Source organism: Gopherus evgoodei, chromosome 2 (assembly GCF_007399415.2).
Source record: "Gopherus evgoodei ecotype Sinaloan lineage chromosome 2, rGopEvg1_v1.p, whole genome shotgun sequence".
Classification (NCBI taxonomy): Eukaryota; Metazoa; Chordata; order Testudines; family Testudinidae; genus Gopherus; species Gopherus evgoodei.
Window position 1 is genome coordinate 20,712,638 of NC_044323.1, and position 26,126 is coordinate 20,738,763.

General features: G+C 47.6%; 1 protein-coding gene across 1 annotated transcript in view; it reads right to left on the reverse strand.

The window, feature by feature from the left end:
- Positions 1-26,126, reverse strand: part of NCAPG2 (non-SMC condensin II complex subunit G2) — a 156,654-nt gene that overhangs the window by 25,066 nt on the left and 105,462 nt on the right. Inside the window, exons 22-25 of the mRNA XM_030550109.1 lie at positions 15,016-15,115; positions 7,706-7,893; positions 6,337-6,480; positions 781-884 (exon numbers count right to left, since the gene is read on the reverse strand). Coding sequence (XP_030405969.1) covers positions 781-884; positions 6,337-6,480; positions 7,706-7,893; positions 15,016-15,115 — 536 coding nt within the window. The remainder of the gene's footprint in view (positions 1-780; positions 885-6,336; positions 6,481-7,705; positions 7,894-15,015; positions 15,116-26,126) is intronic.

Sequence of the window (26,126 nt, forward strand, 5' to 3'; positions counted from 1 at the left end):
ACTGTGTACAGAGCATGGCATGGTCCCTGACACTGCTATTCAAAAAGCTTCTGATCTGGGATGCATGCACAGCAAAATTGGAACACATGTGGATAATCACTTGAAGAAAAATAAGTTATGAAAAATAAGTTATGAAAAAAATTAAAAGGGTGATAAAATGAAAATTGAAATTCAGCTGTAACTGCAGCAGACTCAACTAACCTCCACTAAAATAGCGATAGAATACATAACTAGCATCCCAATTTAAGTCCTACAGAAAAGTCACTTGGGAAAGCTGCAGAATGCACACCAAGCTCTCTTTCAAGACATATTTAACACTTAATATAGTAACAACTAAATAATTTCTTTATGCCATTTGTACAGTGCCATCAGTGTGTATTTTACAGTTGAGTTTTAGCATGCATGTTAGTTCTAGGTTATATGACTGGCGTTATTTCTGATAAAGACTTTGGTTTGATCTAAACTCTTCCATATAGGAAGAACTAAGATTTATAAATACGTTTTGAAATAAGTACGTTTAGAAGAGTGATTATGAGGAAAGGAAATACTAGAATGAATAGTCATGTGATTCTAACACAAGGACAACAGAAAAAGCAAAAAACTAACAATCAACTCACCAAAAAAGTAAAGGATTATGAGATATTACATGGAAATGTAGTAGATGATGTAGGTATTCACTGGCTAATTCCACAAACTTGAATTTAAGAATTAAAAGCTTGTTTGGTAACTTACTAGTTTCACATTAATAAACCTTATGGAAACTAAACAGACAAAGATTACCTGACCACATTTATTGACTTAATTATCATTGCCATTAAAGTGCCTGAAAGTGGAGGAAGGTCTGCAGTGGACTCTGGTGGTGCAAGTTCTTCTGCATTTGAAGCCTAAAAAGAAGACAGCTCAAATTCAAAATAAATACAGAAGCACACGGAAAATAATTAAGAAAAACAAGATTTGAGTAGCTACATTAACTGAATGCATGTTTATGTTATAGGGAGACACATTTAAATGTATTTTTCTAGTTCATTTCAGAAAAGTACTTGACAGTTTAAATCAGTAGTGTCAAAAAATAAAGCAAAGTTTGATTGGAAAGATAACTTTTAACCAGATATTTGGCATTTACATTAAAGGAAATAACTAATCACGACTCTAACTAAGGTCCCGCTGATACTATAAAAAGGGCTCACTCCAGTCAGGCAGAGGGGAGCCAGAGGAGAGGAAGTGCAGCTGTAGGGCTGGTTAATGAAGACACCCTCAAACCATCGTTAAGGGAGCCCTAAGGTAAGGGAGAGGAAGGGAGAAGCAGGATTGCTGTGGGGAAGTGGCCCAGGGAAATGTAGCAACTCTGGCAGTGAAAGGTTGGCTGCCAACAGCTGCTACCATTAGGGTCCCTGGGCCGGAACCTGGAGTAGAGGGCGGGCCCGGGTTCCCCCCAACCCACCCCTACAGGAACATCTCCTGGGTGGGGAAGTCAGGCCCCTGTCAGGACAGGAGGCTAAACTGTTCTGAAATAAGCTCCCAGGGACAACAGAGACTGTGGGAATTCTCCCACCAATCTCCTTGCTGACCTATGATGAAAAGGGCTCAGTAGACTAACCCTGGCCCTAGAGAGAGAAGGGCTATGTGGAGGGTCACAGTGAGCCACTTAGGCTAGCATAAACCGCCTAGAAGCGCAGGACCCACGGGAGCAGGGTCAGAGCTCTGCCACAATATTTATAAAGGTGGCAGCTCACCCACAGGGAAGATATTACATCTTTTAGGGACCCACTATTACACCCTCTCTCAACCTGGTGCAACTCTCTCTTTCTTCCCCTTCTCAGTCCTTCAGTCATCTGTTCTCCCCTTCTTAGTCCAAGCCTGCTCTTGCTCTCCCAATCCTATCCTGTCTTGCAGCCCTAGTTGCTCCCCCTCTCTTCATGGGCAGGCCTATGATCGTTATCAGGCTACTGACTGTCTGCTTACTGGCTCCAGCCCAGATCCTGCTTCCCACGGGAAGTAAAAGTAGGTAGGCAGCAGCAGCACAGAGGCAGCCTGTACGTGCATTGAAGGTGCTTCTGCCATGGTGCTGCCATCCAGATCCCAGTTCCTATGCTGCTGCCTGCTGTTCAGGGTAAGCGAGAGCATGGTGTGTGTGGGGGCGGGGGGGAAGGGCACACACAACAGATCTAGACCCTTCCCAAACTACAATAGTGGGTTGGGACCCACCCCGTGGGAAACAGGAACATTAGATAAACAGTTTTTATAACCAAAGATACGGTGATTTCCTCGTTTGCTGCATGAGCTCTTATTGGTGTCAGGTTTTGAGTAACATAAAGACTAAGTCAAATTTGTTTTTTTTAATAGCAGCATAGCCTGAAACAAAGATGTTTTCTCCCATTAGTTTTGTGAAAATAACTCTATAAATGATTGACTTCTTTCAGTCATCCAAAACGTTTCAGATAATGGAATTCTTGATTGCCCACTTGTGGTCTATCTAGAATTGCCTACTAATATGGCATGGTGAAGCATTTTGCAGTCCTGGAAAGTGCAGCACTGTAAGGGAGACTTGAATACCCTCCTGTCATAGAGGAGACAGACAATCGGGTTCCCCTCAGTCTATAAAACATAGCTGTCATGTTGACAGTCACAATTTGAATGGTCAGTCCTTGAATCACTGGTAGAAATGCTGTACAGGTGCAAAAAATTGCCCTACGCTCTAGTAATTATGCAGTCGAGTTTCCTGACAGATCCATAGACTGCAGGCCTGAAGGTGGTAGAGGTGAGCTTCCCCCAGGTAAATAAAGGCCTTGGTGGGAAGAGGTAGGAAGACCAGTACTCCTTTTCACATCTGATCTGGATCTTTCCACCGATACAGTGATGAGAGGACTTCAGAGGAGATCCGCACTATCATATCTACGTGGTGTCTGTTTGGAAGGTATACAACTTCAACCACCATAACATGCAACAAAAGTGAAGTCTCAAATGGTGCATGATGTGTGCAGAAAGCCTTGTGACCGATCAGACATAGGCAAGCTCTCACTGTAGTTTTTGTACGAGTCTGGAACTAGTTGATGAGGACTACCGTGATGTCATAGACTCAGACTCATAGGTCAGAAGGGACCAATATGATCATTTAGTCTGACCTCCTGCACAAGGCAGGCCACAGAACCCTACCCGTCCACTTTTATAACAACCCCTAACCCAGGACTGAGTTATTGAAATCCTCAAAATTGGTCTGAAGACCTCAAGCTGCAGAGAATCCACCAGCAAGCGACCCATGCCCCACGCTGCAGGGGAAGGCGAAAAACCTCCAGGGCCCCTGCCAATCCGCCCTGGAGGAAAATTCTTTCCCGACCCCAAATATGGCGATCAGCTAAACCCTGAGCATGTGGGCAAGACTCACCAGCCAGCACCCAAGAAGGAATTCTCTGCGGTAACTCAGTTCCCATCCCATCCAACATCTCCCCGCAGACCATTGAGCAGACTTATCTGGTGATAATCCAAGATCGATTGCCCAAATTAAACTATCCTATCATAACATCCCCTCCATATACTTATCAAGCTTAGTCTTAAAGCCAGATAAGTCTTTTGCCCCCACTACTTCCCTTGGAAGGCTGTTCCAGAACTTCACTCCCCTAATGGTTAGAAACCTTCATCTAATTTCAAGTCTAAACTTCCTAATATCCAGTTTGTACCCATTCGTCCTCGTGCCTACATTAGTACTAAACTTAAATAATTCCTCTCCCTCCCTAACGTTAACTCCCCTGATATATTTATATAGAGCAAGCATATCCCCCCGCAGCCTTCTTTTGGCCAGGCTAAACAAGCCAAGCTCTTTGAGTCTCCTTTCATAAGGCAGGTTTTCCATTTCTCGGATCATCCTAGTAGCCCGTCTCTGGACCTGTTCCAGTTTGAATTCATCCTTCTTGAACATGGGACACCAGAACTGCACACAATATTCCAGATGGGGTCTCACCAGCGCCTTATATAACGGTACTAACACCTCCTTATCCTTGCTGGAAATACCTCGCCTGATGCATCCTAAAATCGCATTTGCTTTTTTTAACAGCCGTATCCCATTGGCGGTTCATAGTCATCCTGCTATCAACCAATACCCCAAGGTCCTTCTCCTCCTCTGTCGCTTCCAACTGATGCGTTCCCAACGTATATCTAAAATTCTTATTATTAATCCCTAAGTGCATGACCTTGCACTTTTCACTATTGTATTTCATCCTATTACTATTACTCCAGTTTACAAGGTGGTCCAGATCTTCCTGAATAGTATCCCTGTCCTTCTCCGTGTTAGCAATACCCCCCAGCTTTGTGTCATCCGCAAACTTTATTAGCACATTCCCGCTCTTTGTGCCAAGGTCAGTAATAAAAAGGTTAAATAAGATCGGTCCCAAAACCGATCCTTGAGGGACTCCACTAGTAACCTCCTTCCAGCCTGACAGTTCACCCTTCAATACGACCCGCAGGAGTCTCCCCTTTAACCAGTTCCTTGTCTACCTTACAATTTTCATATTCATCCCCATCTTTTCCAATTTAACTAACAGTTCCCCATGTGGAACCGTGTCAAACGCCTTACTGAAATCGAGGTAAATTAGATCTACCGCATTTCCTTTAAGTAATCCGTCACCTTCTCAAAGAAGGAGATCAGATTGGTTTGGCACGATCTACCTTTAGTAAATCCATGTTGCAATTCGTCCCAATTACCATTGACCTCTATGTCCTTAACTACTTTCTCCCTTAAAATTTTTTCCAAGACCTTACATACTACAGACGTCAAGCTAACAGGCCTATAATTACCCGGATCACTTTTATTCCCTTTCTTAAAAATAGGAACTACGTTAGCAATTCTCCAGTCGTACGGCACAACCCCCGAGTTTATCGATTGCTTAAAAATTCTCGCTAACGGGCTCGCAATTTCACGCGCCAGTTCCTTTAATATCCTCGGATGGAGATTGTCCGGGCCCTCTGATTTTGTCCCATTAAGCTGTTCAAGTTTGGCCTCTACCTCAGTTGCGGTAATATCCACCTCCATATCCACATTCCCGTTTATCATCCCTCCATCATCGCTAAACTCCTCACTAGTCTTATTAAAAACTGAGGCAAAGTACTTATTTAGATATTGGGCCATGCCTAGGTTATTCTTAACCTCCATTCTATCCTCAGTGTATAGCGGCCCCACTTCTTCTTTCTTTGTTTTCTTCTTATTTATGTGGCTGTAGAACCTTTTACTATTGGTTTTGATTCCCTTTGCAAGGTCCAGTTCAATGCGGCTTTTAGCCTTCCTCACTTTATCCTTACATGTTCTGACCTCACCAAGGTAGCTTCCCTCGCTAATCCCGCCTTTCTTCCACTCCCTGTAAGCTTTCTGCTTTTTCCTAATTCCCTCTCTGAGTTGCTTGCTCATCCAGCTTGGCCTACAACTCCTACCCATGTTTTTTTTCCCCTTTCTTGGGATGCAGGCTTCCGACAATTTCCGCAGCTGCGACTTAAACATGTCCTTAGGCAGATAGGCCCTCGCTGTCATGGAGTTCAATTCTGCCCCTATTCAAGTCTATTCTCTATATTGGCACCCAAGGAAGGCATCTCTCTGTTGATTTTTACGCCTAGTGCAACAAAGTTAAGAATTTGATTAATGGAGTCTTCTAGTTGCTGTGGTAAGCCAACAGCAAAGTACATTATGGGTATAGAGATGCCAGAAGACAGAAACTGCAGCCATTTTGGAGGTTGGTACAGTGTATGGTGTCTGCCAGATGTTCTTTGCTGGAGCCAATAAAGCTTCATTCAATGGTAATACCAGACTTGGGAGTATGAAGTATATTTAGGAGTGTAAGAACTGTTCTGTACCACCTCCACAGGAGTCTTAAGTGAATCCACTATGCAGCAGAGCAAATCCTGGGAGCTTTTGTAATTATCTGGCTGAGAGGGTGTTGCAGGAACCACTCCCTTGTCCAGAGATATGAGATAGCAGTTGGCATGGTCTGCTCTACCATGGGAAGATGCTTTTCCTCCGATATCTCTTAACATGTTGAACTGCAACCTGAGACAGCCAAGCTCCTGAATGTTTTTTGTTTTTTTTTTTGGCATAACAGCATAACTACCAAAGCTTTTTTATTAAGCCTACAAAAATGCCAATTTTATTGCTGCATAACGCCTCCATCAGCAGGTAAGGATCTCTGACTTTCCTTTGATGTACAGTCAATGGAGGTTCAGATTAACCAGGGAAGGGCACTACTGTACAATTCAAGCTTGACCACTGCTAGCCCTCTTTTGAATTGCTTTGGTTTAAAGGTTGAACTTTTAGTATAATAAATTCAAAAAGTACAAGAGATTATTTAAACTCTTTACCTTTCGCAGTGTGTGACTTATCTCAACCACTACTGCAGCTAGGAGAGTAGAGAGTACACCATGGCGAACTGTTGGACAAGATGAACACCAGCACTGGACTGTGTGTATGAATTCTCCAAGAGGCATTTGAATAGAATGAATTAACTAAAAAAAAAAATGAATAAAAATATAGATCAGTTACAGTATTTCCACTTTGGGAGCATTTTAGTGCAATTAAAAGCCTTCAGTCAGGGATTCTCAAACTTTCTCGAGTTGACTACATCTTAATAGAGTGTCTCAGGAACTACTGTCTCTCTCATATTTGCTATCACATAACACCTCCACAGCAATTGCTTACCTATAAAACTAATGTTAGGAAAATATTTAATGTAGTTTAGCTGTCTGTTGGTGCAATTTAGCAACTCAGAATAAGGAAGAGAACTAGCAATATGAGAGGAGTTAGGTCTCTGTGAATCTATCCTTTAGGGCCTAGTCAAAGGGTTGAAAAGCACAAGGAAAATCCCCCAAGGGCACTAAAGGCAAAAGCTTGGACCCTAAGGCTATGTCTACATTTGAGCTGGGAGATACTATTCCCAGCTCATGTAGACATACCTACACTAGCTCTGCTCAAGCTGGCATGCTAAAAATAACATTGTAGCTAGGGTAGCATGGACAGCAGCTTAGGCTAGATGCCTGAGTATGTACCCACCTAGACTTCCTGGATATTACCTGGGTGGCTAACCCAAATTCCTGCCCATGCCATTCTATGCTGCTATTCTTAGCATGCTAGCTTGAGCACAGCTAGTACAGGTGTGTCTACATGAGCTGGGAATCACACCTCCCAGCTCAAATGCAGACGTAGGATTACTTGAAAGGATCCAAGACTTCCTGGCACTGTTCTGCTGATCTCAGAACCAGGAAGATAACATTGTCCAGACCCTGCTATAATCATATAAAATTCCTTTTCTCGAAGTGAAGTAGATTCTGGAGGACTTTTGCCCAAAGGAGTGGTGTCAAAGAGAACAGTTGTAAACTATATAGCTGTGAAGAAGAGACAAATAGCCTACAGGAGGAGGAACTAACATAAAAATGCCTCATCCAGTTTGGCAGTCTAAACTGACATCACAAATGCATGATCCTTTTTACATTAGTATTTCCACTGAGCAGGACCGGCAGTGGGGAAAATCCTATTGACGACAAGGCTGAGAGCACCAGACACAAACGGCATAAAGTCAAATCAATTATTAAACTGAGAGGATAATAAAATATTTTTTGTGCCAATAAACCTAATGTGTCCAACTCACAACTGAGTAAAAGTCATAGTCAGTGTTTATAGTTAACTTTACAAATCACATGGTTGTGTGCATGTGTGTAATAGGATGACAAATACCTGAAGCCCTTCTTCCCGCTGTTTTCTGAGCCTGCGTGCCACGCTTTCTAAAATTTTCTGGAACAGAGCCTGAACAGCATGGAGAAATGTTGCCAATTCTTCATCCGTATCAATGTTTTGAGTCAAAGAAGCTTCAATAATCTCTTTTAGAATACAAAGTAATGTAGGAATACAAAAGCAGCCTCTTTCTAGAGAAACAAATATTAGATATTTAAAAAAATACAGATTTTTAACTAGATTGATATTCTTTAGCTCAGGGCTTAAATTCTCATAGTATTTCCCAGAGCCTCGCCACCTACCCCTCAACATACTATAAAAACTCCGGGGGGGTTGAAAAATATTTATCGGAACTCCACTCTGGACAGCTCCAGCTAAATTTAAGCCCTGTTTTAGCTACAAGCTTAGAATGAAATTCATTTACACTATATAAACGGCTGTAATGTACTAGTGTACATTCTATATTTAACTAATTAACATCTGTTTAGATTTCTTACTGATTCAATCACTATTTTAATTACTATATCAATTCTTTTAGATAACAGCTTAAATGTTTGGCAAATCTAATTTTTAAGATGTAAAACGTCATCATGACGTTTTGTATATGGTGTCAGGTGACTTTTCTACACTAATTTTAAGGTAACAGCTAAATTGCAAAGCCACGCAGGGACACAGGAACCAGACATGAAAACGTTAAATTATTTTCAAATAAACATGCCTATGGACTTGTTCCCTCTCCCGCCCTGCAAAACAGCTCTTTTTCACGTTGAGAGCTGCTACTTTGCTTTCATGAAGAATTGAAGTTGAATTAATAAAAATATAATTTAATCAAGGGAACTATGTAGTACAAAGAAAAAGTGGGTTTCAAAGGAGTTCTTGGGACTTTAGAGACTTTTTAGTTTTATAACAGCGTTTGTAAAATTCACTCTACATATCGTAGAAAGTTGTATTCAAAACATCCAAAAGGAAGATCAAATCAGAGACAGCAGACTACTTGCTTCCTTCCTCTATCTAAATGGGAGTTCACACAAAATCCTGTATGATTGAAGAAATGCAAGAGACCAGTTAGTTTACTGAGTTGTGTCAGGAATATTAGCCTGGTCACTTCAGTTAGTCTCGTTTTTCTTTTTTCACCAAGCATAACTCTGCTGCATTAACAACAGCACAGCAGAGTAATATTTATTTCTATATTATATGTGAGAGAGGCTGGAAACATTACACACACTTTCTGAAAAATCCACGTCTTCACTACTCAGTGGGAAGTTTTCAATGAGTATTGAGGCCTAACCTATAAGTTTCTTCAGAAATTAAGCTGTCATTTAGTCCTTATTATGGAGAACTCCAAATGCAAACTGAATACTAGATAGGACAGAGTTGTCTCCTGGAGCCTAGAGATAGATAACTCCAATGACAGTTTGCTCAAGCTGTGGCAGCAGTGTAAATAAGTCAGAATCACTACTGCTATTCAGAAACCTGTGAACAGCAGAGAAAAAACAGTACCTACATTTTGTAACTTTTGTTCTTCAAGATGTGTTGCTCATGTGCATTCCATTCTAGGTGTGTGCAGTTATCAGAGACTTTTGCCTTAGTGGTATCCGTAGGGCCATCTGTGGCGCCATCGGGAGTGCCACGCTCATGTGGCAGTATATCAGCCGTCACTGGCCCTACGCCCTCTCGGTTCCTTCTTGCCAGCAACTCCAACAGAAGAGGAGTAGGAGGATGAGAAATGGAATGGACATGAGCAACATACCTTGATGAACAGTAGTTACAAAAGTCAGGTAATCGTTTTTTCTTCTTTGAGTGCTTGCTCATGTCGATTCATTCTAGGTGACTCACAAACAGTATCTATGGAGGTGGGCTCAGAGTTCACCACTTGGCTTCTTGGAATACTGCTCTACCAAAGCCAGCATCATCCTGGGCCAGCTGCGTAAGTGCATAGTGGGATGTGAAGGTAAGGACCAACGACCAGGTGGCCGCCCTACAGATGTCTTGAATAGGCACATGGGCTAAAAAAGCTGCTGAACAGGCCTGCACCCTGGTAGATTCGGTGGTAACAATTGCCAGGGGCAGCACCTTTGCTTGATCATAGCAAAAGTAAATGCAGGCAGTGATCCAGGAGGAAATTCTCTGAGCAGAAACAGGATGACTTTTTCATTCTGTCTGCCACAGCGACGAATAATTGCATCAACTTATGGAATGGCTTGGTCCTGTCAATGTAGAAGGCCAGAGCCTTCCTGACTCCAGGCCGTGCTTCTTCTCTGACTTACCAGTCTTCTTTCCGAAGCCGCATAAGTAAATGTTTTGGCTCGAATGAAACTGAGAGACTACCTTAGGAAGGAAGGCCAGGTGTGGTCTTAACCTTGTCCTCGTAGAAGACCGTGTAAGGCAGTTCCGAGATGAGTGCCCAAATCTTGGCTATCCAGCAGGCTGACGTCACCACTACCAGGAACACAACCTTCCAAGAGAGGAGAGGGAGAGAGCAGGAAGCCAGAGGCTCAAAGGGGGGATCCATGAGCTGCGACAGCACCAGATTCAAGTCCCATGGAGGAACAGGATACCTGACGTGCGGGTAGAGGCACTCCATGCCCTTAAGGAATCTGGCCCTGATCTCCTGAAAGAAAACCGACCTGCCTTCGAGCAGTGGGTGGAAGGCTGAGATGACCACTAGATGGATTTTGATGGATGACAGCAACAAGCCCTGGAGCTTGAGGTACGGGAGGTAGTCTAGAATGAGCTGCAACAGGGAGCCCCTTATTCACCATCCAGCACGTGAATCGCTTCCATTTGGCTGGGTAGGTCACATTGGGGGAGGGCTTTCTACTGCCCAACAGGATTCACTGGACCTTTGACAAGCGCTGCCGTTTTCTTGTGTGTTTAGCCATGCAACAGCCAAGACGTCAGATGTAGAGCTGCGAGGTTTGGGTGCAGGAGACTGCCATAGTTCTGGGATAACAGGTCTACCCTGAGTGGCATCTGGAATGGGGCTGCCACCGAGAGGTCCAGCAGAGTGCTGAACTAGTGTTGGCACAGCCTTGCCGGCGCTATGAGGATGACCTTCTTTCTCCCTGTCCTGCTTGATCTTCATGATGACTCTGGGCAGCAATGGCACCAGAGGGAAGGCGTACATCAGAGCCCCTAACCATGGGAGCAGGAGGCCTCCGACAGGGATTCCCTGTCCCTGCCCTGGAATGAGCAGAAGACGTGGTATTTTCCGTTCTGTTTGGATGCGAGTAGGTCCACCTGGGGAGCTCCGCACCAGTGTGAGATAGAACTGATCACCTCCAGGTGAAGAGATCACTTGTGCTGAGATGAGAATATCCTGCCCAAGCATTCCTGGCCCCTGGGAGATGAACAGCCACAAGATGGATTGCTGCAGACAGAAATCCCAGAGCCGGAGCGCTTCCTGGAGGAGGGCAGATGACCTGGCTCCCCTTTGTCTGTTGAAAACGGTGGCCATATTGTCTGTTAGGACCTGAATCACCCTGCCTTGTATGCGTGTCTGAAAGTTTTGGCAGGCTAGGCAAACAGCCCTGAGTTCTCCGACACTGATGGTCCAGTCACATTCGGTCCCTGCACAACAGCCTTGAGTACTGAGATCGTCCAGTGGGGCACTGGTCCGAAGTGTCGGAGACACGAGTCACCAGTGAGACCAGGGCTGCAAGGGGACTCCCTCCAGCACTGATGTGGGATCTTGCCACCAAGTAAGGGATGACAGTACACTATGCGGAATTCTGATCACCCAGTTCATACTGTGATGGTTGGGGACCTAGACTGACACCAGCCATACCTGTAGCAGCCAGAGGCGGAGCTGCATGTGCCGGACCACGTAAGCGTATGCTGCCATGTAACTCAACAGTCTAAGGCACGTGTGGGGAGTGGTGAATGTATGGGCATGCAGAGATGAGATGAGGTCTACTATGGCTTGGAACCAAAGTCTTGGGAGAAAGGCTTTGGGCTCAAGTGGAGTCAAGTACCACCCCAATGAATTTTGTTTGTTGCACTGGGGTGAGGGTTGACTTTTTGTTGTTTATTATTAGGCCCAGGTCGTGGCAAGCAGAACAGATTGAGATGCCTCTGCACCTGATACAAGCACCAGCCCCTTATCAACCAGTCATCGAGGTATGGGTAGACTTGGACCTCCCCAAACATCGCAGGTAAGTGGCCACCTGTGCTATACATTTGGTGAACACTCTGAGTCGACGCGAGACCAAAGGGCATCGCCGTGAACTGTAAGTGGCACTAGCCCAATGTGAAACACTGGTGCCCTGGGAATATGGAAGTACATGTTCTTTAAAGCGAGATCAGCGTACCAGTCTCCTGGATCCAGGGATGGGATGATGCAGGCCAGGGAGATCATATGAAATTTCAACTTTTTGAGAGACGTGTTGAGGCGACGCAGGTCTAGAATACCTCTGAGGCCCCCTTTTGCCTTCAGAATGAGGAAGTAGCGGGAGTAAAATCCTCTTCCCTCCATGTCGTGTGGAACCTCTTCCATTGCCCCTAGGCACAGGAGGTTTTCAACCTTCTGAACGAGTTGCTGCTCATGAGAAGGGTCTCTGAAGAGGGATAGGGAAAGGGGATGAAAGGGTTGGCTGAACACAAACTGCAGGTTATAGCCTGACAAGACTGCATTGAGCACCCAGCGGTCCAAGGTGAAATCGGACCAGGCTGACCGGAAAGTGCAGAGGTGGTTGAGGAAGACAGGGAATGGATCTGGTGCAGCGCTTGGAGCACTGTCTTTGGGTGCACCCTCAAACTGACTGCTTTTGGCTGCCTTGATCCTTGGAAGAAGCAAGATGGGCAGGTGGACGAGATGCTGCTGATGGCATCGCTTAAAGCCCCTGTGTTTGTAGGAGCCTGATCAAGGGGTACCCCAAGACCTCAATGACAGCGGAGGGTGGAATGGCTTTCTGACCTGCTGAGGAGTATGCAGGCCCAAAGAGTGGAGGGTGGCCTGGGAGTCTTTAAGGCTATGGAGCCCAGCACTAGTTAGCTTAGAGAAGAGCCCCGTTCCCTTGAAAGGGAGGTCCTGGAGGGTGGATTACATCTCCTGGGACAGCCCAGAGGTCTGTAACCAGGAGCTACGCCTTATGGCTACTGCAGAGGCAACCACCCTGGACACAAGTCGATGGCATACCCGGCCATCTGGAGGACACCCTTGGCTACCACCTTGCGCTTTTCTATCACAGTGTGAACTACTGTGCCTGATCCTGTGGGCTGCTCTCTCTGAACTTGCCGACAGAGTGCCACAGGTTAAAATTATATCTGCCAAGTAGGGCCTCATGGTTAGAGACCCTAAACTGGAGGCTTGTTGCTGAATAAGTTTTTCTGCCAAATAAGTCCAGCCTCTTGGCATTTTTATTTTTGGGGGTGCCACTTGCCTGGCCCTGCCTGGCCCTTTCGTTGACAGTGGACACAACCAGGGAGCCCGCAGGAGTGTGCATGTATACGTATTCAAACCTTTTAGTGGGGACATAGTACTTCTTTTCTGCCTTCTTAGATGTGGGCGGAATGGAAGAGGAGGTCTGCCACCCTGACTTTAGGACCCCTGGCAATTCAACCAGGGCTGGGGCAGGAGAGGGAATTACATTGAAGAGGTCACTGGGTGCCTAAGCTAGCTCCTCGACCTCCAAGTTCAGGTTGGTTGCCATCCTTTTAAGTAGGGCTTGGTGCTCCCTGAAGTAATTGGGGGCGGGGGCGAGGAGGTTCGGGTTTGCGAGGGCCCTGCCAACACCTCATCTGGGAACAATGAGGATGACTGCACCACTGTAGGTTGGAGGTGTCCCCTTGCTGCATCTGGGATTGCTCTGCGGCTGCTATGGCCCCCGCAGGTCACCGCTTCAGATTTGGCCCCTTGCTCCAACTGTGGTGCTGGCTGTGCCGTGGGCAGCTTTTCTGATGTAGCCTGGGAGGAGCAGTGGGATCACGGAGGTGGCATAACAGGCACCCCCTAGGGGTTCCAGTACTGCTACTGGGCAGGCCATTGCCCTTGATCCCATGCTAGTGCTGCAGGTGCCTTGGCAGGCTCCCGGCTGGGAGACAATTCGCCCCATATAGGGGAAGGGCTCAACTGTCCCTCTGATCCGGACCACTTCCCTTCTGGTTACAAGGGCGGGGCCATGGAAACCTGAGTCTGTCAATGACTGGTATAGGGAGGGCAAGGGCCTGTCCCCAGAAGGAACCAGGACCCTGGCAAATCGCGCTGCGACCAGAAAACATCTCATGTTGGAAAGGGCCGATGACTGGGAGATCTGCAAGGCGACCTCTGGCAGGAAGACCATCAGTACTGAGAGTATGGGGATCAGTGTCAAGACTCCTGAGTTCCATGCCCTGTAGGTGGAGACTGGGGTGTCAGAGATCTGCGCCTTCTGGCCAGAGAACAGGGTCGCAGCACAGGGGTCCTCGACCATGGTGAAGGGGAATAATGCCTGCAGTCCAGGGGCGTTCCACTGCCTTTAGGGACGGTCCCATCATAGGCTTGGTCATCTGAGCTGGGTTCTTTGTAGGATCTGCCACGAAGAGGGCTGTTAATCGAATGTCCCACTCTGAGTTTGGGGACGAAAGTTTTTGCAGATCCAGTACTTTTCTTTTCTGTGGGACTCTCCCAGGCACTTCAGACAACTCTCGTGAGAGTCGTTGATGGGCATTGACCAGCTGCACTCAGAACATGACTTGAAGCCAGGGAAGCGGGGCATGCCCCACTCAAGGACAAAGTGCCAGCCGGGACTCTAACTACTAAACTACTACTAAAACACTTAACAGCTAACTAGTCACTGACTAAATATCATAGGAGAACGATCTGAACAGTGAATAACCGCTAATGCTCTTGCTAAGCAAGACCAGGATCTCCAAACAACTGTCCTATGCGGTAAGAAGGAACTGGGAGGGCGTAGTACCGCCGGCACCTGATATACTGCCACATAAGCACAACACTGTAGAGGGCACCACAGCCAGCCCAACAGATACTGCTAAGGCAAAAAGTCTCCGACAACTGTGCATGTGGGGGCGCACATACCTAGAATGGAATCGAAATGAGCAAGCACTCAAAGAAGAAACTCAAGAATGTCACAATGATTCATGTTATTGCTGCTAGCAGAAGCTACGAACAGCAGCAGAGGCATACACTGGAATTTATTCATGGGGGAAGAAGATCCAAAGCAGAGGCAATGCTAATGTAGCAGAAGTTTATTCCCTAACTCTTCTCCTTAAAGCAACCAGGAGGCTCTGTGAGAGGGAAAGAGTATATGAGAAAAAACACCCCTTACAGCAGCATAGGGGAAGAAAGTACCACAAAAATTGTTATTAGGATGTACCTGTTTGCATAATTGAAAGAGTAACATCTAAAAGGTGTGCTTGAAACTCTGTATCTCCAAGGCCAACCATTATAGCATCCTTACACACTGTCAGATACGCCTAGAAAAGAGAAGAAAAAAATGTATCAACCCTAGATTATATTTAAGAGCAATATTTTAGTATTAGCTAAAAATAATAAAAGCAGCAAATCAAGTTATAGAGTGGAAGCTGTGTTAGTCTGTATCAGCAAAAAGAACGAGGAGTACTTGTGGCACCTTAGAGACTAACATTTATTTGGGTTTTAGCCCATGAAAGCTTATGCCCAAATAAATTTGTTAGTCTCTAAGGTGCCAAAAGTACTCCTTGTTCTTTCTGCAAATCAAGTTAGAAATTTTAAAAAACATTTGTATTTTATATTTTTCAGACTGAGGCCAGGTCTACACTATAAATTTACATCGGTATAACCATGTTGCTCAAGGGTGTGAAAAATCCACACCCCTGAGCAATGCAGTTATGCCAGCGTAACTCCATGTTGAGAGTGTTATGTCAACAGAAGGGCTTCTCCTGTTAACATAGCTAACAGCTCTCGCAGAGGTGGATTAACTATGCTGAAAGAAACATTTTAAGTGTAGACCTGCCCTGAGTAAATACAAAGAAAAAATATAATCTGAAATATAACATTACAGTATTGTAGCTTTTTGGTGTGAGACCATATATAGGAGCGGAAGCTTAACATTTATTAATTAGAGAGAGTGAGCACTAAAACAGAAGCTAAAGACTGTAAAAGATTTACATTAGCACAAAATGTATGCATTTCCCAAGTCTCTCTTTTCTCTCTCTCACAGTCCAGAAACAGTAGTCTGATTTACATTAAAAACCCTACTATTCCTCTGTCAGCTTTTTCACTAGGAGAATATCCCATAATATCTCAGAAAAGTTGTTCAGAAGAGTAACAAAACCTGCATCCACTTACTGATTTTGCTTAGGCACACCCTGATGCACTCATAAGGTGAAGGTATAATTTTGTATTATGGAATGGATAAATTTGGGATACCCAAAGTCATGATCAATTAGATCCACTGGTAATTTCACTCTTTTAAAACCCCTATTATGAGATAAAAGGTTACTAGCCTGTTCTGTATCTGCTGTTGTTAAAGTTGTGTTGCACATGTCCATTCCACTTCAGAGTGTGTGCACCCAGTGCACTGTTTTCAGAGACTTTTCCCTCTGCTGCAGAGCCGCCCCCTAATCCCCCAGTTCCTTCTTACTGGACGGACTCCAATGCAGAGAGGAAGGAGGGTGGGTCATGGAATGAACATGTGCGAAACAACTCAAATAACAGTTACAGAACAATTTAGTAACCATTTCTTCTTTGAGTGATAGCACAATCATTCCACTTCAGGTCAATCACAAGCAATTTAATCTGGAGGTCAGACTGAAGTCTACCTGAATAATGATTGAAGGACCACACAATCCAAATCTGACATTATCTGTAAACTGTTGGGAGATAGCATGAGAGGCAAATGTACTGTAGACCAAGTTGCAGCTCTTCAAACATCCAGAATAGGCACGTGGGCTAAAAAGACTGCAGAGGCTGCCTGCGATGTGGTTGAATGTGCTATCATCCTATTTGGTGGAGTTACAGTAACCACGTCATAGCACAAATGGATACAGGAAGGAATCTAGGACAAGATTCTTTGAGAACAAACCAGAAGGTCCTTCATTCTGTTTGCAATTGCCACAAACAACTGAGAGGACGATCTAACAGTTTAGTCCTGTCAGAGTAAAACATTAACACCCTCCCCTTCACGAGCATGTTGGTGAAGTTGGTAAATATATTGCCTGATTGATTTATACAGAGGGTCAGACACCAGAACCCTTAATTCACCTACTCTCTTAGCTGAGGTGACTGCCACCAAGAATGCCACTTACAGTGAGACATGGAGCAGTGAACAGGTAGTCAGTGGTTCAAATCATGAACCCATTAGTTTTGTTAAAACCAGTTTCAAGACACTAGTGGGAATAGGAGCCTCTCTACTTGGAGATATAACCTGTTCAAATCCTTCAAAAACCTGAGCAACATGGGATTGGAGAAAAGTGATTGATCAATTGGAGGGTGCAAAGCCAAGATAGATGCTAGGTGAACCCTAGTGGAATTAATGACAAGGCCTTGCTGTTTCATTTATAACAGTCTCCTTTCTGCTTGGACTAGACGGAGAACCTCTTCCACTTCACCAGGCAAGTATACCTATTAGGAGATTTTCTATTATTTAAGAGGATGTTTTGTACCTCCTTTGAATGTATTTTCTCCTGAGGTGTTAACCATGGATCATCCAGGCTGTGATGTGAAGGGCCTCCTGGTTATGATGGAGGTGGTGACCATGGTCTGTAGGCCAATGCCCTTCTGCAATAAGAAGCAGCAGCTATAGTAGGACAGCAGCAGCTATGAGCTAAGAAGCTGGGAGTCACATCCCATCTAAACTGCACCAAAACAATATAACATTGGGTTGTTAAGCAGCATTTCTGCCCAATAGCACAAATAGTGACCAGACAGACAAATCTTAAGATGTGTCAAGAAAACTTTGCAAGATAACTCTGTATGGCAAAACCACTTAGTTTCAGTTGAAAAGATACCATTTATTGCTTTTGTCTGTTTTTAAATTTGTAAAACTTCCATTTGTTTACCTATAGTTATCACTGTGTGTTCTTTAATTTATATTTTGACATAAACAAATGAACTCTTAGCTAGTGGGCTAGGATTGGTGAAAAATACTGTTTTGCAGTACTTCAGTTTAAAATTACTGGTTAAGGGATAGCTAAGTAGGACTCAAGTTTTAACTACATAAACTGGGGGCCAACAGGAAGTTATTTGGAACCAAACTCCAAAACACAGCCCAAGGTCAGACCTTCCAAAACAATCACACCCTGCTGACCACACCAATCAGAAGCTGGAGTCCCAGATGACCTGATCCTGACTGGCCATTAAGAAAAGTTTGTCAGCCTCGTTGGGAGCGGTGAGTATTGTATGCTTAGCGTATGTATTCTGTTAATCTATATTTATTAACAATTGACCAAGGATATTACTGTGTAAGGCTCTTTCACTGGGAAAAGGTCCCACAAACCCACAGAAAGTTACGCCCTTATGCCCCGAACCTAGGACAGGAAAGAGTGGGGTGCCTAAATTAATAGGATTACTCCTTGAGCCCATGGCAGGGTAAAGGTGGGGTGCCCTAGATTGTGTGGGTAACAGGTCCTGTGAGATCTGGATCCACTGGCAATGTCAACTGATCCCTGATTGAGAAGTTCAGCAGAATGAATAATGGAAAGGCCACACTGGTGCTATAAGTATCACTCGAACATGATCCTGCTTGATTTTTACCAGTCTTCTGTGTAGTAGCTGAACTAGAGGGAATGTGTCCGCGTGTTTGCCTGTCCAGGTAACATGAAGGCGCCCAAGGGATCCTGGACTGTGACCTGCTCATGAAAAAGACAGATACTTACTGCTAATTTTGGTTGCAAACAGGTCTGTGTGGGGAATCCCCCACAACTGGGATATGAACTGTGCTATATTTGCTATTTTATATCACTCATGGTGACTGCTGAAGACCTGCTCATCTCATCTGCCAGACTGTTCTGGACATCTTGGAAGGTAGAAGGTTCCAAGATGGATTGAACTGGTGATACAAGAGTCTCATAGCAGCATTGCCACTTGGAATAGCTGGGTTGATCTGCCCCCTCTCTGTCTATTCACATAGAACATGGCCACTGTATTGTCTATGAGTACTAGTGAATTCCTTCCCATGATATGGGGGAGGAACATGTGACATGCTCGTCAAATGGCTCTCAATTCTCTTACATTTATATGTAGAGCTAAGTCCTGGCCACCCCACAGCCCTTGATTCTGCAGGGATCCCAGGTGAGCCTCCCAAGCCAGGATGGAAGTGTCTGTAACCAGAGTTAAAGAATATGCCCCTCACCCAGGCAGCGTATGCATAAAAAGAGTATCCATCTGAAATGGGCATGGCATCGTGGCAGAAGTCGCATCGGAGACCCAGGCATTTTAACTAGTAACCGTTCCCTTAAGTGGTAGTTGTTTAATGAATTAACAAGACTTCTCCCCACCCCGCAACATGAACTCTAACTCTCTCTCTAACAACTTATCTAAATATGTATCTAAAAGCTATTTCTCAACTGTTTTAGGGAGAAGTGCTAACACTGCCCCTTCGTTCTGTCTTCAGCTGAGAACAGTTGAGAAGAAAGTGGAGGGCTCAGGTTGTGTGCGTGCTACACACAACCTCTACGGCACCGCAAGATGCCTACTGCGCATGCGCGACCCATGCAGACACTGCTACCATAAATCTCCAATCAACCGCGCCGGGATGCACTACCACCTAAAAGTGGAGTATCCACAGGGACACTACTCAAAAAAGAAAAGACAGTTACTCATCTTTGTAACTGTTGTTCTTCGAGATGTGTTGCTCATATCCATTCCAATTAGGTGTGCGTGCACTGCATGCGTGTTCGTCGGAAGATTTTTACCCTAGCAGCACTCGGTGGGTCAGCTGGGTCGCCCCCTACAGTGGTGCTGCCATGGCGCCGGAGATATACCCCTGCCGACCCAACGGCCCTTCAGTTCCTTCTTGCCGGCTACTCCGACAGAGGGGAAGGAGGGTGGGTTTGGAATGGATATGAACAACACATCTCAAAGAACAACAGTTACAAAGGTGAGTAACCGTCTTTTCTTCTTCGAGTGCTTGCTCATATCAATTCCAATTAGGTGACTCTAAAGCCTTACCTAGGTGGTGGGGTCGGAGTGAGATGTCGCAGAATGTAGAACTGCTGATCCAAATGCCACTGGACTGTTGAACTAGAGCGTAATGTGAGGCAAAGGTGTGGACCGAGGACCAGGTAGCTGCGCGACATATCTCCTGGATGGGTACATGAGCCAGGAAAGCGGCAGATGAAGCCTGAGCCCTGGTACAATGTGTGGTGAGGTGGCTCAAAGGAACATGAGTCAAGTCATAACAAGTATGGATGCACGCCGTCACCCAAGATGAGATCCTCTGGGAGGAGACAGGTAGGCCTTTCATTCGGTCTGCCACCACGATGAAAAGATGGGGCGTTTTACGAAAGGGTTTTGTCCGCTCGACATAAAATGCGAGCGCTCTACGGACGTCTAGGGAGTGCAATTATTGTTCCTGTCGTGATAAGTGTGGCTTCGGGAAGAAGACCGGAAGGAAGATATCCTGGTTGATATGAAAGGCCCATACCACTTTAGGGAGGAAAGCCGAGTATGGTCACAACTGCACTTTGTCTTTGTGAAACACAGTATATGGTGGGTCCACCATGAGAGCCCTAAGCTCGGAGACTCGTCTGGCCAATGTAATGGCTACGACGAAAGCTGTCTTCCAGGACAGGTATAATAGCGAGCAGGTTGCTAACGGCTCAAAAGGGGCAGACATAAATCTGGTTAGAACCAGGTTGAGGTCCCAGGTTGGGGCGAGACGGCGTACCGTATAGGCGGTCTAAGCCCTTGAGGAACCTAGAAACCATAGGGTGTGAGAACACGGAGCGGCCGCTTTCCCCTGGGTGGAAGGTAGAGATAGCCGCCAAGTGCATCCTCAATGATACCACTAGGCCCTGTTGTTTGAGAGACCAGAGGTAGTCCAAGATGGTGGGGATCGAGACCTCGGTGGGAGCAACATTATGCGTTTCGCACCAGCATGAGAAACGCTTCCACTTGACCAGATACGTTGACCAAGTGGAAGGTTTCCTGCTACCCAGGAGTACTTGTTGTACTGAGGCAGAGCAATGTAACTCGGACTGGCTTAACCACGCAGCAGCCATGCTGTGAAGTGAAGGGACTGCAGGTCTGGGTGGTGAAGTCTACCGTGGTCCCGAGTTATGAGGTCTGGGCGAAGAGGCAGGGTAATTGGGTTGGCTATCGACAGGTCGAGCAGCATGGTGTACCAGTGCTGCCTGGGCTACGCTGGAGTGATCTTGATCAAGCAACCTCTGTCCCTGTGGAGCTTTATCAGGACCCTGTGAACCAGGGGAACGGTGGAAAGGCGTAAAGCAGTTGGCCCGTCCACAGCATCAGGAAAGCCTCTGAGATCGAGCCCAGGGAGAGGCCTTGGAAGGAGCAGAACCGTCTGGCATTTCCTGTTCTCGCAGGAAGCGAAGAGGTCTATACGGGGAAAGCCCCACTTCCAGAAAACAGAACTGAACGAATCGACCACTCGTGAGACAGGAAGGATCCGCTGAGTCGATCCACCAGAGTGTTCCGAACCCCTGGGAGAAAACACGCTACTAGGTCTATAAAGTGGGCTATACTCAATTGGAGGAGGGCCCTTGGAGGATGTCCCCGCCACTGCCTCATCAGGAGAAGAGGAAGAGGAGAGGCCAGGGACAAGCAGGTCCTGTGTGGACTCTTGCTCTTGGACGACCTCCGGCTCCAGTGGGATCTGGGAGTCTGGTGGCTGAACAGGCGCTTCTGCCGTAGGAAGGGAGCGGCTGATAGTCGCTTCCTAACCTGATGCTCCGATGGAGCAGAGCGAGATGGGACTGGAGGTACACCTTGGGCCTGGTGATACGCCCAAGGTGTCCAGAATGACCACTGATGGGGGCCTTGATCTTGGGCCTGGGTCTCCTGGAAGATTCTGGTGGGCACATCGGAGTCACGGTCCTGTGCATAGGAACTGTTCGCATGAGAGGACACCGATGTGTGTCAGGATGGCCAAGGAGGGGCTGAAAACCCCTGGGAAGAGTCTCCCTCTATGACTGATCTCGCTCTGTGCGGCATCGGGGATCGGTACTGGGACCGAGATCGGGACCTACGACCGGAGCGGTGCCGGGAGGTCAACCGGGATCTCGAAGCTCGGCATCTAGAGTGGCTGAGAGAGAGTCACAGTGCCTGGATCAGTGCCGGGAGCTGGATTGGTGCTGAGAGTACCAGGCCGGCGAACGGGACACTGATCGGTGCCACAAATGCGACTGGTACCGAGAAGGGGATCGGTGCCGGGACTGCAATCGGTGTCGGGACTGAGAATGCCGGCAGGATCGCGATCGTGAGCGGCACCGCTCTGCGGTGCCGACAGAGGGTAGTCTCATCAAGGCCGGCTTGCCTACAGAGTGTATGACCCGCACCGGTGGTGCCGGGGGTTGAGGCAGGGTGGCCGGTCATCGCGATCAGCTCCCTCGCCGTGGAAAATGTCTCCAGCATGGAGGGAATATTGAGCTCAACCACGGCTCTCGCCGGGGAGCTTTCAGGTACCAGAATCAACGGTGCAAACGTTGTCGGTGGCGTGGCAGGTGTAGGTGCCAGGCGGTCCGATCTAGCCGGGTGCTCCGGCTGCGGTGCAGGTGGCACGGAAGCAGAAGTAATCTTATGTCTCTTCACCCGCAGGGAGAGAGAAAAGACGGTTACTCACCTTTGTAACTGTTGTTCTTCGAGATGTGTTGCTCATATCCATTCCAGTTAGGTGTGTGCGCCGCGCGTGCACATTTGTCGGAAAACTTTTACCCTAGCAACTCAGTGGGCCAGCAGGTCGCCCCCTAGAGTGGCGCCATCATGGCGCTTGATATATACCCCTGCCGGCCCACCCGCTCCTCAGTTCCTTCTTGCTGGCTACTCCGACAGTGGGGAAGGAGGGCGGGTGTGGAATGGATATGAGCAACACATCTCGAAGAACAACAGTTACAAAGGTGAGTAACCGTCTTTTCTTCTTCGAGTGATTGCTCATATCCATTCCAGTTAGGTGAATCCCAAGCCTTACGTAGGCGGTGGGGTCGGAGTGAAATGTGGCAGAATGAAAACTGCTGAGCCAGAGGCTACAGCATCTCTTGACTGTTGAACCAGGGCATACTGCGAAGCAAAGGTATGGACCGAGGACCAATGGAGCTGCGCGACAGACCTCGTGGGTAGGAACACGAGCCAGCAAGGCGGCAGATGAAGCCTGAGCCCTGGTAGAATGCACGATGATGTGGTTTGGGGAAATATGAGCCAAATCATAACAAATGCGGATGTATGCCATCACCCAAGATGAGATCCTCTGAGAGGAAAACAAGCAAGCCCTCCCTTTGGTCTGCTACCGTGACAGAGCTGGGGCACCTTACGAAATGGTTCTGTCAGCGCAATATAAATGCGAGCACTCCACAGATGTCCAGGGAGTGCAATGGTTGCGCCCATTGCGTTGAGCTGTGGGTAACATGAAAGGCCGAAACCACCTTAGGGAGGAACCGGGTGCGGTCATAACTGCACCTTGTCTTTGTGAAACCTAGTGTACGGCGGAACCACCGTAAGAGCTCTGAGCTCGAAGACCCGTCTGGCCGACGTAACAGCTACGAGGAAAGTTGTCGTCCAAGACAGGTATAGCAGAGGGCCGGTCGCGAACGGCTCGAATGGGGGAGACATAAGTTTGGTTAAAACTAGGTTGAGGTCCCAGGTTGGGGCTGGGCGGTGCACCCGAGGGTGCAAGCGCTCCAAGCCCTTGAGGGACCTCGAACCCATAGAGTGTGAGAACACGGAACGTCCACCTTAGCCTGGCTGGAAGGTAGAGATGGCTGCCGAGTGTATCCTCAGCGATGATATCGCCAGGTCCTGCCGCTGAAGGCCAGAGGCAGGCCAAATAGAGGGGATCGAGACCTCAGTAGGAGCAAGATCGAGCGTATTGCAGCTGTAGAAGAAACGCTTCCACTCGGCCCGGTACGTTGACCAGGTGGAAGGCTTCCTGTCACCCCGGCTCAGTTACGCAGCAGCCACACCGTGAGGCGAAGAGGCTGCAGGTCCGGATGACCAAGCCTGTCGTTGCCCTGAGCGATGAGGTCTGGGTGGGGTGGCAGGGTAATTGGGTTGGTTATTGACAGGCCGAGCAACGTGGTATATCAGTGCTGCCTGGACCACTCTGGAGTGATCATGATGATGCGCGCTCTGCCCCTGCGGAGTTTGAGCAGGACCCAATGAACCAGTGGGAACAGTGGGAAGGCATAAAGGAGTTGGCCTTTCCACGGCATCAGGAATGCGTCCAAGATCGATGCCGAGGAGAGACCTTGGAAAGAGCCGAACATCTGGCATTTTCTGCTCTCGCGGTGAGCGAACACGTCTATGTGAGGAAACATCTCCACTTCTGGAAAGCAGAACGCCTCACATGGGGCAGAGTGATCACTCATAAGACAGGAAAGACCTGCTGAGTCAAAGCGCCAAGACGTTCTGAACGCCTGGGAGAAAGGACGTCACCAGCTCCACCGAGTGGGCCATGCAAAAGTCCCGGAAATGGATGGCCTCCTGATGTCCCTCCCTGGTTATTTATGAAGCACATGGCCGTTGTGTTGGCTGTAAACACTGAGATACCACGGCCTCGCAGCTGCCGCTGGAACCCCTGGCACACCAGGCGGACTACTCTCATTTTTGGGGCATTGATGTGGAATGCCAGCTCCCGAGAAGACCAAAGGCCTGAAGCTCGGAGGTGACCATGAGCACTCGAGCAGAGAGATGACGCATCCGTCGTCAGGGGCAGTGAGGGCTGGGGCGGATGGAACCGCATCCCTGCCCACACCAGGGAGGGAGTTAGCCACCACTCTAGGGAGCCTAAGGTGCTCGAGGGAACGGTGACTACCATGACCATTGGCTCCCTGTCCGGGTGGTACGCCGAGGTGAGCCGGACTTGGAGAGGACGGAGGCGGAGCTTGGCGTGTTTGGTTACAAACTTGCGGGCAGCCATGGACCCAAGAGACTGAGACAAGTACGAGCCGAGGTGGTTGGGAAAGCCTGCAGACCTCGGATGATTGTTGCCATCGCCTAAAACCGCAGTTGTGATAAGCAGGCTCCGGCTAGGTAGGAGACCAGGATAGCCCCTAGGAAGTCCAACCTCTGCGTGGGAACCAGAGTGGATTGCTCTATAGTAATCATCAGGCCTAGACCTGTGAATAAGACCATGATGATGCCCACGTGCTGAGTGGTTTGTGTCTCGGAGTCTCCTCGGATAAGCGAATCATCCAGCTACGGAAAAACGCATATCCGACATCAGCGAAGGTAGGCGGCGACTATGGCCGTAAACCAGAAGTACTGACGGTTGGCTAGGAAACGGAGGTATATCCTGTGCGGAGGGAAGATGGCGTTGCGAAAGTACGTGTCCTTCATATCGAGGGCGGCATAGTAGCCCCCAGGAGACAAGGATGGAATAATGGTTCCCAGGAATATCATGCGGAACTTCAACCTTATCCTAAACTGGTTGAGTCCGTGCAGGACTAGGAAGGTCTGAGACCTCCGTTCGAGTGGGGGACTAGGGCATAACGGGAGTAAACCCCCTTGTCCCTTTCGTCAGTCGGCGTCTGCACCTCCTGTACGAGGAATTGCTCGTGAGAGGGGTCCCTGAAGGGGGACAGGGCTGGAACAAATTAGAGGTGGTACCTATGCTCCACCATGTGCAGGACCCAGCGATCTGAAATTAACTGGGGCCACGCCAGGAGAAAGCAGGATTGGGATCCCGGCCTGTGACTGGTACACCGCCTTCAGGAGCACCTTGGAAGGTTCGTCTTTGGTCTCAGTGGTAATTGCGAGGGACCTTGACCTTGGCTCTTTAGGGGTCCTGACGTTCGTCTGCGACCACCTTGGCCTCGCCGTTTGCCAAAGTCCTGTCTCTGGCTAGGCATAGAGTATGGCGGCTGGGGACAGAAAGGCCTGCGTTTGGTCGCTGGCATATGCATGCTGAGAGAGCGCATTAGGACCCTATTGTCCATCAGGCTTCGCAGCCTGGGGCCGTCTTTGCCGCAAAGAGGCCTTTACCAACAAAGGGTAAATCCTGAATGGCATACTGCCGCTCCGGCCGGAGGTTTGAAACCTGAAGCCATGAGATGCACCTCATGGCGACACCAAAGGCCAGAGTCCTGGCTGCTGAGTTTGCTGCGTCCAACGAGGCCTGGAGGGACGCTCCGGGTACCTTTTTCCCCCATCCTCCAAGACGGCAGCGAACTCTTGGCGGGAGTTTTGAGGGAGAAACTCCATAAACTAAACTACCTTCACCCAGGTGCTATAATTATAGCAGCTAAGCAAGGCTTGTTGCTTTGCTACCCAGAGCTGCAGGGCCTCTGCAGAGTACACCTGGCGGCCAAGCAGGTTCATTCGCCAAGCCTC